Raw genomic sequence first — 14,606 nt, forward strand, 5'->3', positions numbered from 1 at the left:
TTACTTCCCGGTTTCCCCATGTGAAAAAAAATCACATGCCGGCGCATACCTTAAGTATGCCATTTTATACTTAAGAATACTTTAAGTATAATTTAAGTTTCTATCAGTTATGCTTGGCATACTATTGTTTCACTGGGGTCAGAGTAAAGGGTTTAATGGACACCCAGGAGATTTAATCTCAGGGTGGCGGTGGCTGTGTTTATTGTGTCTGTGGTGGGAGAGGCACACGAGCGCTGAGAGGAATGCTGGTGTGGAAAGCTGCAGTGGGGCTGGAGAAGGCTCACACCAAACAAACGTCTGGTCGCGCCCTGACAGGGAACACAAAGCACTCGAATCATGTGAGCGTCAGTCATATGACTTCCTCAGGAACCCGTGAGCTGGCTCTCCCTCTCGCTCTCTCTCCCCCTCCCTCCCTCTCTCCCCTCCTCCCTCCCTCCCTCACACACACACACACGCACACACACAGACACACGTCGTGTGAATGCTCTCTCTTTCAGCCTCTCGTTTCTCTCTCAGGACAAACAGTATCCTTGGCCAAAAAGGGTCATGTGATTCAGGGCTCGCACAATCCCCCCCTGATCTTAGTTCTACTTCAACATTCCACTCCAGTCTAACAGAGGCCTAACCACAAAGCACGCACCGCTCACCAGAGGAAACTAAGACCTTTCTTACCAGGAAATTATCAAATTCTCATTCATGAGAAGAAGGAAGTGGGCTATTTATGATTAGGCCTACTTACAATCAAAAAACTACTCTAAAAAAGTTGTAAATAGCAAAAGTTTGGACCACAATAAAGCTACATAGGCTTGGTTTGGTTTAAATCTCTAACTGAGGACACTGCAGAGTGAAATGTGTGTTGAAAGAGAGCAGTTACAGGGAGAAGTTACTGTCAGCCCACATTGCTCTGCACAACCCATGACAGCACGATGACAAACAGACTGAGGACGTGAGAAAGCAACGTGTGTCATGTGCATGAGAAAGAATGCTTACACACCGCATGTCAGCTGATTCTATTATTACTGCAGATAAGACCGCCAGTCTAAACCGGTCAGAACCTCTAATATAGCTGCAGGGGGTTAAAACGGCATTACCTGTTTTTCCAACAGGGAGGATTATGGCTCGCTGCACACATGCTAGCACTGTGAAGGCTAACAGCTCGCTGCACACATGCTAGCACTGTGAAGGCTAACAGCTCACCGCGCACATGCTAGCACTGTGGAGGCTAACAGATTGTCGCGCACATGCTAGCACTGTGGAGGCTAACAGCTTGCTGCGCACATGCTAGCACTGTGGAGGCTAACAGCTTGCCGTGCACATGCTAGCACTGTGGAGGCTAACAGCTCGCTGTGCACATACTAGCGCTGTGGAGGCTAACAGCTCGCTGCGCACATGCTAGCGCTGTGGATGCTAACAGCTCCCTGCACACATGCTAGCACTGTGGAGGCTAACAGTTCACCGCGCACATGCTAGCACTGTGAAGGCTAACAGCTCGCCGCACCACATACTAGCACTGTGGAGGCTAACAGCTCGCTGCGCACATGCTAGCACTGTGGAGGCTAACAGCTTGCTGCGCACATGCTAGCACTGCGGAGGCTAACAGCTCGCTGCACACATGCTAGCACTGTTGAGGCTAACAGCTCGCTGCGCACATGCTAGCACTGTGGATGCTAACAGCTCGCTGCGCACATGCTAGCACTGTGGAGGCTAACAGCAGCTCTTACCGAAGCGGGCCCTTCCTCCGCGCTTCTCTTTTTAGCGTTTGAGTCGAACAGGACATTTCTTCCCCGTCGCTCACAGTCTTGGTACACGATCAGCCTGATCTGGCTGGGCTCCAACTCGGGAGAAGTCCAACTGAGGAGAAAACACACACACACAAACATTTGTGTCAGTAAGATGCACCAAACAAAATAACCCATAATACTTTTTTTCGAGCCTGCGGTCATGAAACCGCAAAATGGGGATTAAATCTAAGTCAGTGTTCTAGAACTCCACTGCTTTCAGCCACCAGCAGTGACTGTGACATCAGCATTAGAACGTTCAGTTGAGAACACTCTAACCACGCAGCCTTGTGAGCCTAAACGGATGGCCAGTTCCAGAAAAGCCAGGGCTCTTTCCTAATGAGCTGCTTCTAGGCTGTCAGCTTGTGCCGTTGTTTTTTTATTTAGGCTATTTATTTGTCCTGGCAGCCTTCCCTCGGCCCCTCCGGTTTCTGTGCCGCGCCACGCCGCCATCCCAACGAAACAAACCCAATCAGCGGGCACCCCAGCCCCGCCTGATCAACAGGAAAGCCTGACGGGTGTATTCCCAGTGGAGGGGACCTCTTCAGTGTCTGCGGTTAGAGCTGATGTGCAGAGGTCTATTAATAAAGAGATTTATTGGGGGGGGGGGGTGTCTGAGGGTACAGTTTTCAGGAAAGTGTTTATTGGGGGGAGATTAGGGCACTGACAGGCCGACAGGACAGTCAGCACCCTTTAGAAAAATGATTTTTTTAAAACTACAAAATAAACAATACAAGTAAAGAGCTGTGCTCAAAAAAGCTCTTTATACTAATGCAGTTGTTCAGAGGAAAAGTTCTGCTTTTAACAAATAATTATTTTCTTTACCAAGAAGTTCGGTGTCAAAATTATCAGCAGCCCTGTTTTCAGCACGTCACGCACCTTTCCTTTACAACGATAAAACCACCAGTTAGCGAACATATCAGTAACATCTCTGACCATTCCTCCATGCACAATCTCTCACCGTCCTCTACTCCGTGCCAGAGGAATTCCCTCTTAAATTCAAACCACACATTCGCCATTTTTTAATACAATGATGCACGTAGCTTCATCAAAAATGGGGCAATATTTTCACCCAATTATGGTGCAGAAATACTGTAATACAGTACTCAATATTGTTGGGTAAGGAGTGATTGTTATATCAGCATTAGAATGTTGGGTCAGTAGTGATTGTTACATCAGCATTAGAATGTTGGGTCAGTAGTGATTGTTAGATTACATTACAGGCATTTAGCAGACGCTCTTATCCAGAGCGACTTACGCAACTTTTACATAGCATTTTACATTGTATCCATTTATACAGCTGGATATAGGCTATACTGAAGCAATTCTGGTTAAGTACCTTGCTCAAAGGTACAACGGCAGTGTCCTACCCGGGAATCGAACCTGCGACCTTTCGGTTACAAGCCCAGTTCCTTACCCACTGTGCTACACTGCCGCTGATTGTTACATCAGCATTAGAGTATTCAGTTAGTAACATTCTAATCGCAGATTTGTGATCTGGCCCCTTAAAGGGTTAAAGTGAGCTCTGTGTAAGCTGATGTCCAGTGGACGTCCCAGCAGCTCACCCTAAGCACACAGCAGCATAAAGCCCTGGGGATGACAGCATTCCTGGGCTGAGCCAATAATAACCTTTTCTTTCCGAGGGCAGAAAGACATCAATCACACATCCTATGGGCACACTTGTTACAAAACACCCCGCACCCCATCGGCCAATGAAATCACGGCTAACAGACGTTCATCTCTGGAAAGAATGTGAAGCTAAGAACAGTACGCTTCTCAAGCTACACTTCTGAATAAATGAGCAGACCCAGCGTAGAGTGGACTGGCTGTGCATACCAACATGTCTGAGGGTCATGTAGGCCAACTTGGAGCGCCACTGGCTGTAAGTGCAGACTAAGTTGAGTTTAGCAACTCTCACAAGCACAAATTTCAACAATGCCAGAACCATTTAACAGAGATTATCCCACATCCCCCAACCTGGTCCAAGACATCATTTTTGCAGAATGCCCAAAAGGAATTAGCTGTGGAGGAGAACCGGGCCTTTTGCAATATGAAAGATTGTATTGTGCACCCAACCCCCCGCCCCAAAACAAAATGGGTGCCTGTAGTGCGGTGAAAAAACGAGAAAAGAGTGTGTGTACTGGGCTACATCTGGACTTGGGCCTGCCCAGACATTTCAGTCAGCAGTGTGTGAAAAGCGAAGGCAAATCGTGAGCTCCCCGGGTGCAATCTGACCCTGCTATACTGTGTGTTACTCACACAAGCGCTTAACTCATCTGACTCTGCTATACTGTGTGTTACTCACACAAGCGCTCAACTCATCTGACTCTGTTATACTGTGTGTTACTCACACAAGCGCTTAACTCATCTGACTGTGCTACAGTGCGTTACTCACCCAACAGCTGATCTCAACTCTGCTACACTGCTTTACCGACACAAGAACTGAACTCATCTGCCTCCCAAAGCAGAACACAAAACCAACGACCGATAGTTGGTAAGAGGCGGAGGGAAGGAAATGGACACATCCAGAGTGTGTGCAACAAACATCACAGAGTGTGTGTATGTGTGTGTGTCCGTGTGCGTGTGCAACAATCAGCGCCGACTGTGTGTGTGTGCAACACAAACATCGTCAAGTGTGTGTGTGTGTGTGTGCAACAAACAGGACAGAGTGTGTGTGTCTGTGTGTGTGTGCAACAATCAGTGCTGAGTGTGTGTGTGTGTGTGCAGCAAAACAACGCCAGTTTGCTGTCAGCGTGAGGTGTCCAATCGGCGGGAGCCAGGCTGAAAAACAATGCCCAACACTCTGAGGACAAACGCACTCTGCACTTCTGCAAAAAGCGCACAGCTCTTCAGAGGGCTGGACAAAGCTAGTTAAAATCTCGCCACACACAGTGGCATCTCAATGACGTAACACCACAAAATCAACCGCGCAGGACAACAAAAAAAATGTTTCCGTTAAAAAACAGTTCTGAGAGTAGTTCTGCAGAACAACGAATGGCACGCCGAATCCCAAAGCTGCACGGTTGCCTTATCACATTACACATCACAGAGAGCCACACAGCAACCTGACCACCCATGCCCAGCGAGACTCGCACCCTACACCACCCTCAGTAAAATTAATCCAGTTCTCACGCACATTCTACGCACTGACAGCTGTCCCGTTTGCTATAAAGAAGCAACCGAAGCAAAGAGCGATCTTTTTTAAAAAAAAGTGTACCCCAGAAAGGGACAGCAGTACGGCGCGAGCGACAAGCTTGCCCAAACGCGGCCCGGTACCTTGGCATCGCAGCAGGCTGCCAGTCTGTGCCCGCTCTCCCCGGCCTGCCGGCCCTCTCGCTGGCGCTGGCTAAGAATAGCGCCCAAATGAATTCACACAACAACACAAGGCAGTCAGTCAGGTGACCTGGGGCTGTCTGGACAAAAGAGGGTCCCCCCTGGGCAGCCGCGGGGTGGAAGCTCGGCCCTGCCCAAACGGGGAAAGTGACAGGGAGGGCCGTCTGGGGGGGGGGGGGGGGGGGGCGTGACCCATAACCTCCCCCACCACCGCCACCACCGCCACTACGCCCAGCCCTACGCTAACCGAGCCAACCCCCACCCAGCCCCAACCCCCCCCCCCCCCCCCCGCCCCACACCCAGCACCCCACCTAGCCCCCACCCACTTCTCCAACCAGCCCCCGCTCCACCCCACATCCACCGCCCCTGACCACTCCGGACAGAGCCCTGGGTTGGGGGTGGGGGTGGGGGTGTGGCTGCCTCTGTGGTTTCTCAGGCACCAGTATGGGTGTGCTGTTGCCTGTTTGTGGATGTCAGAACCCTGTTTTTTTCAGGGCGACAGCCTCTGGGCAGCGGGAGTGGGCCCTGCCATCCAATTCACGTCTGAAAAGGAAACCGTGTCGGGTCTCTGGGAGCCAGAATAGTCTGATCACGCTTTCCTCAGGGCGAAAACTGACACCTGGACCAGCTCACCACTCCTCAGCCCTCTCCGCTCCTGTGCACGTCTGCAAACACACACACAAGTGCACGCACACACATTCACACGTACAAAACACACGCACACGCACGCACGCACGCACATTCACACGTACAAAACACACGCACACGCACATTCACACGTACAAAACACACACACACGCACGCACGCACGCACATGCACACACACACAAACACACACATGCAGACACACTCTCACACATACGCACACATACACACGCACATGCACACACACACACACACACACACACACACACACACATGCAGACACACTCTCACACACATATGCACACATACACACACACATGCACACACACACACTCTCACACATACCCACGCACGCACACACGCACGCACACACACTCTCACACATACGCACGCACACACATAAATACACACACATTCTCTCTCACGCACATACATGCGCGCACACATCCACAGATAGTGAAAGAGAGACAGAGAGATAGAGAGAAAGGGAGATAAAGAGAGAAAGAGAGACAGAAAGAGAAAGAGAGAGCGAGAGAAACTAGAGAACCCCTTGCTCCTGAAATTCAAAGAGGACCCTGGGAGGCATATGCGCTAGTTTATTATTTTATTATTTTTGGGCTGGGGGAGGGAGTGAGGCGTCCTGCCAGGCCCTCAGAGTGAGTAACCCTCCTGTCCTGCCCCCCCCCTGCCCCCCCCCCCCCCCCCCCCCCCACACTCATGTGACTAACCCCCCCCCCCCCCCCACCCCCTCCCAACCCCCCCTCACTAAATCTGTTCTGGTCTGCTCTCCTCATTATGTCAAGCGTCTGCAGCCCATGAATGAGTTTCCTCTTAAAAACCGCGCGTGTCTGAGCGGATCACAGAGGGATTCAGTAAACCAGCAGAGTCGTGATTCATAATTACTGACCATAAATGACTGAGTACACAGGATGTCAGTCCATAACCGCACACAGCTAGACAAAGCTGAACCTACGGTGTGTGACTTTCCCTACAGCATGAACACACAAACGCCAGATATCGCCACATTATGAGTCAGGCTGGGAGTTTCAGCGATAGGACACTCTCTGCAAGATGGCGGTGTAGCTGTGCCGCGTATGTGGAGCATACAGACCGAACCGGGAGGCCATATTCACGCGGCTCGTCTTTCCCCCGAGACTCGTCAACACCTGAAACCTCTGGGGGTTTCTTTCGCAGCCCTGTGCTTCACACTCCGAGGGTCGCCACGCTTTCGATTACGAGCCCGAGGTCAGCGGCGAAGTGCAGGAGCTTGTGCTTTCAGTCAGATAACACAACAAATATTTACACGAGCCACCAGCGCAAACTACAGCCTGACACCGAGCAGCAAACGCAAACTACAGCCTGACACAGAGCAGCAAACTACAGCCTGACACAGAGCAGCAAACTACAGCCTGACACGAGCAGCAAACGCAAACTACAGCCTGACACCGAGCAGCAAACGCGAACTGCAGCCTGACACCGAGCAGCAAACGCAAACTACAGCCTGACACGAGCAGCAAACGCAAACTACAGCCTGACACGAGCAGCAAACGCAAACTACAGCCTGACACGAGCAGCAAACTACAGCCTGACACGAGCAGCAAACGCAAACTACAGCCTGACACAGAGCAGCAAACTACAGCCTGACACGAGCAGCAAACGCAAACTACAGCCTGACACTGAGCAGCAAACTACAGCCTGACACGAGCAGCAAACGCGAACTACAGCCTGACACGGAGCAGCAAACGCAAACTACAGCCTGACACGAGCAGCAAACTACAGCCTGACACGAGCAGCAAACGCAAACTACAGCCTGACACAGAGCAGCAAACTACAGCCTGACACGAGCAGCAAACGCAAACTACAGCCTGACACGAGCAGCAAACTACAGCCTGACACCGAGCAGCAAACGCAAACTGCAGCCTGACACGAGCAGCGAACGCAAACTACAGCCTGACACGAGCAGCGAACGCAAACTACAGCCTGACACGAGCAGCAAACTACAGCCTGACACCGAGCAGCAAACTACAGTCTGACACCGAGCAGCAAACTACAGCCTGACACGAGCAGCAAACTACAGTCTGACACCGAGCAGCAAACGCACACTACAGCCTGACACCGAGCAGCAAACGCACACTACAGCCTGACACCGAGCAGCAAACGCAAACCACAGCCTGACACCGAGCAGCAAACTACAGCCTGACACGAGCAGCAAACTACAGCCTGACACCGAGCAGCAAACTACAGCCTGACACCGAGCAGCAAACGCAAACTACAGCCTGACACCGAGCAGCAAACGCAAACTCCGACCCCGCTGGTCATCTCCTCCTCCTTATCGGCCCGAATCCACTCATCCGAAATCATCAGCCGCCCCCCCCCCCCCCCACCCCGACCGGCAGAGTGCACCAGCTCGACCCGCCGTAGAGCTGAGTGAGTGAGTCAGGGAGTCATGTACACAAACACAACGCCGCATTCCCCGCCTGGGCCGTTTCCATAGTTTCAGGCAGTCACTTCAGCATTCCATCCTCACATGATCCGTCGAGAGCGGACACATGACATCACATCGACACATCCCCCCCCCCCCCCCCGATTCGCCCGGTTCAGACAGCGAGCCGTGTGACCTGACCAGCCCAGGAGGGACTGCGTGAGTCACAGACCACAGAGAGAGAGAGAGAGAGAGAGAGAGAGATACTCAGAGGAGAGAGAGACTGACCTAGAGAGAGAGAGAGAGAGAGAGAGAGAGAGAGATACTGAGAGGAGAGAGAGACTGACCTAGAGAGAGAGAGAGAGAGAAAGAGAGCAAGTAGAAACACAACCCCCTGTTACTGGACGCACAGAACGAGCGCTGTTCTGACCCAGCTAGCCTGTGGCTAGCTCCAGAGACCGCATAGCAGTGATGGCTGAGCACCCGCTACCCCAGAGGAGAGACTTTCTGCGTGTGACATGCTCCAACCTGCCTTCCACTGGCTAACAGGAATCTCAAACAAGATTGCCCTTTTATAATTACAAATTGGGAGGAGGTTTTTTTTTCTTTCTTTGCTCTCCCCTGTCTCTCTCTCTCGTCTCAGGCGAGAGGCGATCATGTGACATTCTCGATTTTAGCACACAGGCCTTCACTCCCGCGAACTGATAAGTCGCTCAAACAAGGCAAGTCAAACACGCCGTCTGTGCATGCGGCTGGGTCACAAGATCTCTCGCTATCTGCCGCAGGAAGAGATAACGCGCGCGGCGTTCTGCTGGTACGGGATGACTATGGAAACAAGACTGCGTCGCGCCGCTAACATTACAATGCATGAACCTCGGCATCAACAGCTGTCGGCCTAATAAACCACTCCTACGCTGCCCCAGCAGTTTCTATAGCCACACAGCAACACTAATGACAACAGGGCACAACAGGAAGCAGTGCATTGTGGTCTTTACGATTATGGCATCGTCATGTGAGCGTGAAAGAACAAAGGACTACACCCAACGTGCGTGCAGTTAAGCAGTCATAACAATGGAGTTCACGAGAACTAATTACTAAAAGAGTGTGTGAAGCACAGCTCATACTCAAAGGCATCTTGCGTCAATAAGATGTGTAAACGTCCTAAGCCACTGGCTGCTGGGAACTAAGAAAACATAACCCTTCCGTCTGCATTAAAGGAAACGCCATAGAACACAACGTACAAGGTACAAACCGAACACCAGTGTGTTCCGAAGGATGTGTGTAGCACAAGGCTAATAAACAGCACACAGTGCTTCACACTGAATGTGTTTAAAAATGAATGTCCAGGTATTATGTAGCGCGTGTGCGCACACTTTCACAACACAAAAGCCACGGGCCCACAGGCAGACTTCACAACTTACAAAGCCCTCTCTGCAGACAGAAAAGAGCATGCTGGATATAGTGGAGGATCTGAACCTGACCCCGTACGCATATCTGCGTTAATGATTAAAACCCAAATATTGATTTTGCAAATGTTTACATATATCAAGCGCCGACACTCTGTTACTTCTGAAGGCAAGAGCAAGCAGGATTTTAGAGCCGGTACACTGACACACCTGTGTGCTGTGGGACAGGTACAGGTGTGCAGTGGGTCACGTACAGGTGTGCTATAGGACGTGTACAGGTGTGCAGTGGGTCACGTACAGGTGTGCTGTGGGACATGTACAGGTGTGCTGTGGGACAGGTACAGGTGTGCTGAGGGACGTGTACAGGTGTGCTGTGGGACAGGTACAGGTGTGCAGTGGGATGTGTACAGGTGTGCTGTGGGATGTGTACAGGTGTGCAGTGGGACAGGTACAGGTGTGCTGTGGGACAGGTACAGGTGTGCAGTGGGATGTGTACAGGTGTGCTGTGGGATGTGTACAGGTGTGCAGTGGGACAGGTACAGGTGTGCTGTGGGACAGGTACAGGTGTGCTGTGGGACAGGTACAGGTGTGCTGTGGGTCACGTACAGGTGTGCAGTGGGACGTGTACAGGTGTGCTATGGGATGTGTACAGGTGTGCTGTGGGACGTGTACAGGTGTGCTATGGGATGTGTACAGGTGTGCTGTGAGACGTGTACATGTGTGCAGTGGGATGTGTACAGGTTTGCAGTGGGTCACGTACAGGTGTGCTGTGGGACAGGTACAGGTGTGCAGTGGGATGTGTACAGGTGTGCTGTGGGATGTGTACAGGTGTGCAGTGGGACAGGTACAGGTGTGCTGTGGGACAGGTACAGGTGTGCTGTGGGACAGGTACAGGTGTGCTGTGGGTCACGTACAGGTGTGCAGTGGGACGTGTACAGGTGTGCTATGGGATGTGTACAGGTGTGCTGTGGGACGTGTACAGGTGTGCTATGGGATGTGTACAGGTGTGCTGTGAGACGTGTACATGTGTGCAGTGGGATGTGTACAGGTTTGCAGTGGGTCACGTACAGGTGTGCTGTGGGACAGGTACAGGTGTGCAGTGGGATGTGTACAGGTGTGCTGTGGGACAGGTACAGGTGTGCTGTGGGATGTGTACAGGTGTGCTGTGGGACAGGTACAGGTGTGCTGTGGGACGTGTACAGGTGTGCTGTGGGACAGGTACAGGTGTGCTGTGCGATGTGTACAGGTGTGCTGTGGGATGTGTACAGGTGTGCTGCGGGACAGGTACAGGTGTGCTGTGGGATGTGTACAGGTGTGCTGTGGGATGTGTACAGGTGTGCTGTGGGATGAGTACAGGTGTGCTGTGGGACAGGTACAGGTGTGCATAAACCTGCATTCTACACAGTCACTCAGCCATGTTCAGCCTGCTATTATCACAACGTTTGCTAAATCTGTCATCTCCCAAAATGAACAGCTCTTTGGGGGGGTGGGGGGTGGGGGGGGGACAGCCCCCTACACTTGGAATACTTTGACATTACTACATTTAGTAATATGAGGTTTCCTGTGCATTTGCATGGTTGTTATGCCAGACTACCTTTATCACACTACAGATCAGAGAACGTACACCCACCAGTTTAGCCTTGGGTAGGTGTGTGCACTGGATGTAGAGTCTGAAGGAATCAAAAAGCAAACACTGGTCCCCGGTTTTTGTCAATTAAGTCTGTTTAATATTAAAATCACATGGCAAGAGTCTGAGTAACATGGTTCAAATGATGTAAAAAAAAATACAAATATAAAAAATATAGAGACAGCCACAAAAAGCAACGTCCAAAAAAAAATGTTGTTTTTTTTTTTTTTTCAAGTCTTGTGATGGATGACGCAAGGCCTTTTCACAAACTGTGGTATTCAGCGCATATCCTGTCGCTGGACAGGCCGTGATCCAGGGGAGGTTCATTTGGGGTTACCGAAATTAATCTTGTGTACAAATATGGACAAACTCCAAAATGTCCGATCCCTCAATCACCATTCCTGATCGCTGCTGCCAAGTTAAAGGAAAAACATTTTTATTTCATCTTTTTTTTACTTTTACTTTTCTCAGGGAAGTACTTTGAGCCAATATGCAGTTCAATGCCTGTGAGGGCAAGATGCTAAAGCTAGCAAAAACCGCGTCATTGACTTGCCATTTCACAAGGCAACTGTGCAATATACGCAACACACATTATCTCTAGAAAATGGGAGGCTTTGTGTGTAAAAACCACATCATCACTGATTTTATTCACCACCTACAACAAGGAAATCTCACAACTGTTTAATGCCATGGAACTTGTGGCAGTGTTCATAAAAACTCTGTAAAAAAAAAAAAAACAGTAAAAATACAGTTTTGACCATTTTACTGCTAAAATGAATGAATGTTTATTCACCCGGCAACTTGGGGGGGGTGGGGGTGGGGAGAGGGGGGGTTCACAAAAATACACCTTCACCATGACCCTGCAGTTCTGAGAACTCTCTAAGCCACTTTAAATAGCTCTGATTGGAACACGATGACAAGCCACGTTAACAGACCACCAGTGAACTGCACTGCCTTACAACTGCAGCAGTGACAGAAGAGCAGGACCGGCCCGCGACTCCACAGGTTGCAAGTCCCTTCAAGGTTTTAAATGCCGCCATTTATTTGGACGCCTTTAAAATAAACATGCATTCTGTGTGCAGGAGAGTCGTCAAAACATACGTGCGCATAAGAGAGTGCTTTTCAGCCACACCCCCACGGCACCTGCTGATCGATAATCAAGTTAAAAATGCCAGGGAGGTGTAAAACATCTTTAGAAACACTCCAACTTCATCTGCAGACTTAGCTTTTCTTTTTTTTTTACCTTTGGTTTTTTGGAACGTTTTTCAAAGTCAGTGTTCTAGAACTCCATTGCTTTCAATTAGCCTATCAGTAGCGATTGTTAGGCTACATCAGCATTAGAATGTTCAGTCAAGAACCTTCACATCACATATTTGTGATCCTGCACCTTAAAGGGTTAATCAACAGCAAAGTTAACCCACTTGCATTTGTGAACCATTCCCGATGCATCACATGGTTAATGAGTATCCTGCACATTTTTTTTAAATTTTTTTTTACAAATCCTGCAAAATCAGGGGGGGGGGGGTGAGGAGGCGGGGCACAACTGTCTGTCTGGGGGAGCAGGACCAGACCGAACAGGAACGCAGCACAAAACCCCTTACTCTCAGCCCAGAGCAGTGTACAGTAAGCGGACCCTGGGTCACATGCACCCATCCGAAATGCGAAGGGGGTTTAGGGTTATTTTAGAGGGTCAGCCAATCAGCAGCCCTCCCTGGTATTCAACTGGTGTGAGCCAGCGAGACTTTCAGATTTAATACTAGCTGCAGGTACATTTTGTAGCCTTAGCATTTCATTTTCTTTTTTTCTTTGGTTGAGTATTTTCTTTCAGTGATTAATTCCATGGGAACTAGTCAAGCCCTGATATGCAGTTCAGAGCAGTGATGACTGAATTTCAAATGACAGCACAAGACAAGCAGAGACGATGTCAAGTTGAACATTAGCTACACAGTGAACGCAGCCTCACAATGAAAATGGCTGAAAATTCACACGGTACGAAGAAATAACAACTGAGAATAATGTGGCAGAGCTCTGCACACAGCCTGCTCAGAACACCCTTCCGTGGAACCCTGCGGTAGTTCAAATTACCTACCGGTTCACATTCGAACAGTGAGACCGGCCATCTCTATAGTTATTCGTAGATGTCATGACTTACTTATTGACAGAGATGGGGAGTGTGTGGCGTGTGTATGTGTGTGTGTGTGGGGGGGGGGGGGGGGGTTGGCAAGCTAACTATAGCCTGGGTATGCTTGGAAATGGCTAGCACAAAGGCCCTGCTCTCCTGACATTTCTGCACAGAAGACGCAGTCCAGGGTTACGCAAAGGTTTCTGACCAATGACGTCTATTTTCTGCTTTTCATTTCCAAGCATATGGATACAACTGCTCATGGATATCGCGTATCTCTTCATAATAACAAACTGGATTTTGACAAATGTTAAGTAAATTATGGGTGAAAATGTAAAGTCCATTTTTCTTTAAATAACCAAATGTTCAATAATTCTAATCTTTAATATAATAACTAATACTTTCATTTCAAAATGTATAACCCCACAAGCAGGCGCAAAAAATAATTTTTCTAATAATGAATCTGCTTCTTGTTTTGGTGAAGGACAGGGGTGAAAAGTATCATAATTAAAATGAATGAAATGCACAGGCCTAACGTCTTTCTAAAAATGAGTCGGCGGGACTCCTTTATTTGAAATGCATATCCTTCTAACAGCTATTCTGGGAAACATGTGACTGAACTCACTGCACGGGGCAGCCCCTCATTTCCAAATCCTCCATTGACAAAGTGACTCAGCTCTGCTTTGCTTAAACCGTCCAATCCTTCACCACAGATGCGTCCAAATCGTGTGTAAAAAACGCACAGCCTTAAAAGTTTTCACAAATGCGCTGGGCTAAAAAGAAAAGTTTCCAATGCGGATAGAAATCAGGAGCCAAGCCAATATTTACCGAGTTTAACTTGGCCCAAACTCAGACTACACGGGGTGTGATCTAAACCACACCTTAAAACAGCTCACAGACCAAGTGTGTAAATAGCCGATTGGTCATTATCCCCATATGATTGATGAATGAAGCCCTGTTGCCAGAGAAATTCTCGGGCCAGGACAGGCTCATAATCCCCGGGGTAATGGAGACTCCCGTCACGTGCGAAACGCTCTTCGGAACATATATCTTTACTGCCGAGACATATTTATGGGAAATGATTTGCTCACTGGCGCACACATTCAAAGGTGATGGATGCTAACAACTCAACTGGTCCAAGTGTTAGTGGAAGAGAACACAGAATCCTAAACTCGAAGGTTAGTTGAGGTGGAAAAAAACGGTCAGTAAGTTACATACTTGCCAGTCAATTATAAGGCTATATTCTGACTTAATTTATTTGCATAAATATATC

General features: G+C 49.4%; 1 protein-coding gene across 2 annotated transcripts in view; it reads right to left on the reverse strand.

Annotated features, from left to right (window-relative positions):
- The window catches only part of fnip1 (folliculin interacting protein 1), a 35,851-nt gene that overhangs the window by 19,589 nt on the left and 1,656 nt on the right, over positions 1-14,606 (reverse strand). For both annotated transcript variants that reach the window (XM_035433480.1, XM_035433479.1), the window contains exon 2: positions 1,722-1,851. In XM_035433480.1, coding sequence (XP_035289371.1) covers positions 1,722-1,851 — 130 coding nt within the window. The remainder of the gene's footprint in view (positions 1-1,721; positions 1,852-14,606) is intronic.

The sequence above is a fragment of the Anguilla anguilla genome, chromosome 9, assembly GCF_013347855.1.
Source record: "Anguilla anguilla isolate fAngAng1 chromosome 9, fAngAng1.pri, whole genome shotgun sequence".
NCBI classification, from domain to species: domain Eukaryota; kingdom Metazoa; phylum Chordata; class Actinopteri; order Anguilliformes; family Anguillidae; genus Anguilla; species Anguilla anguilla.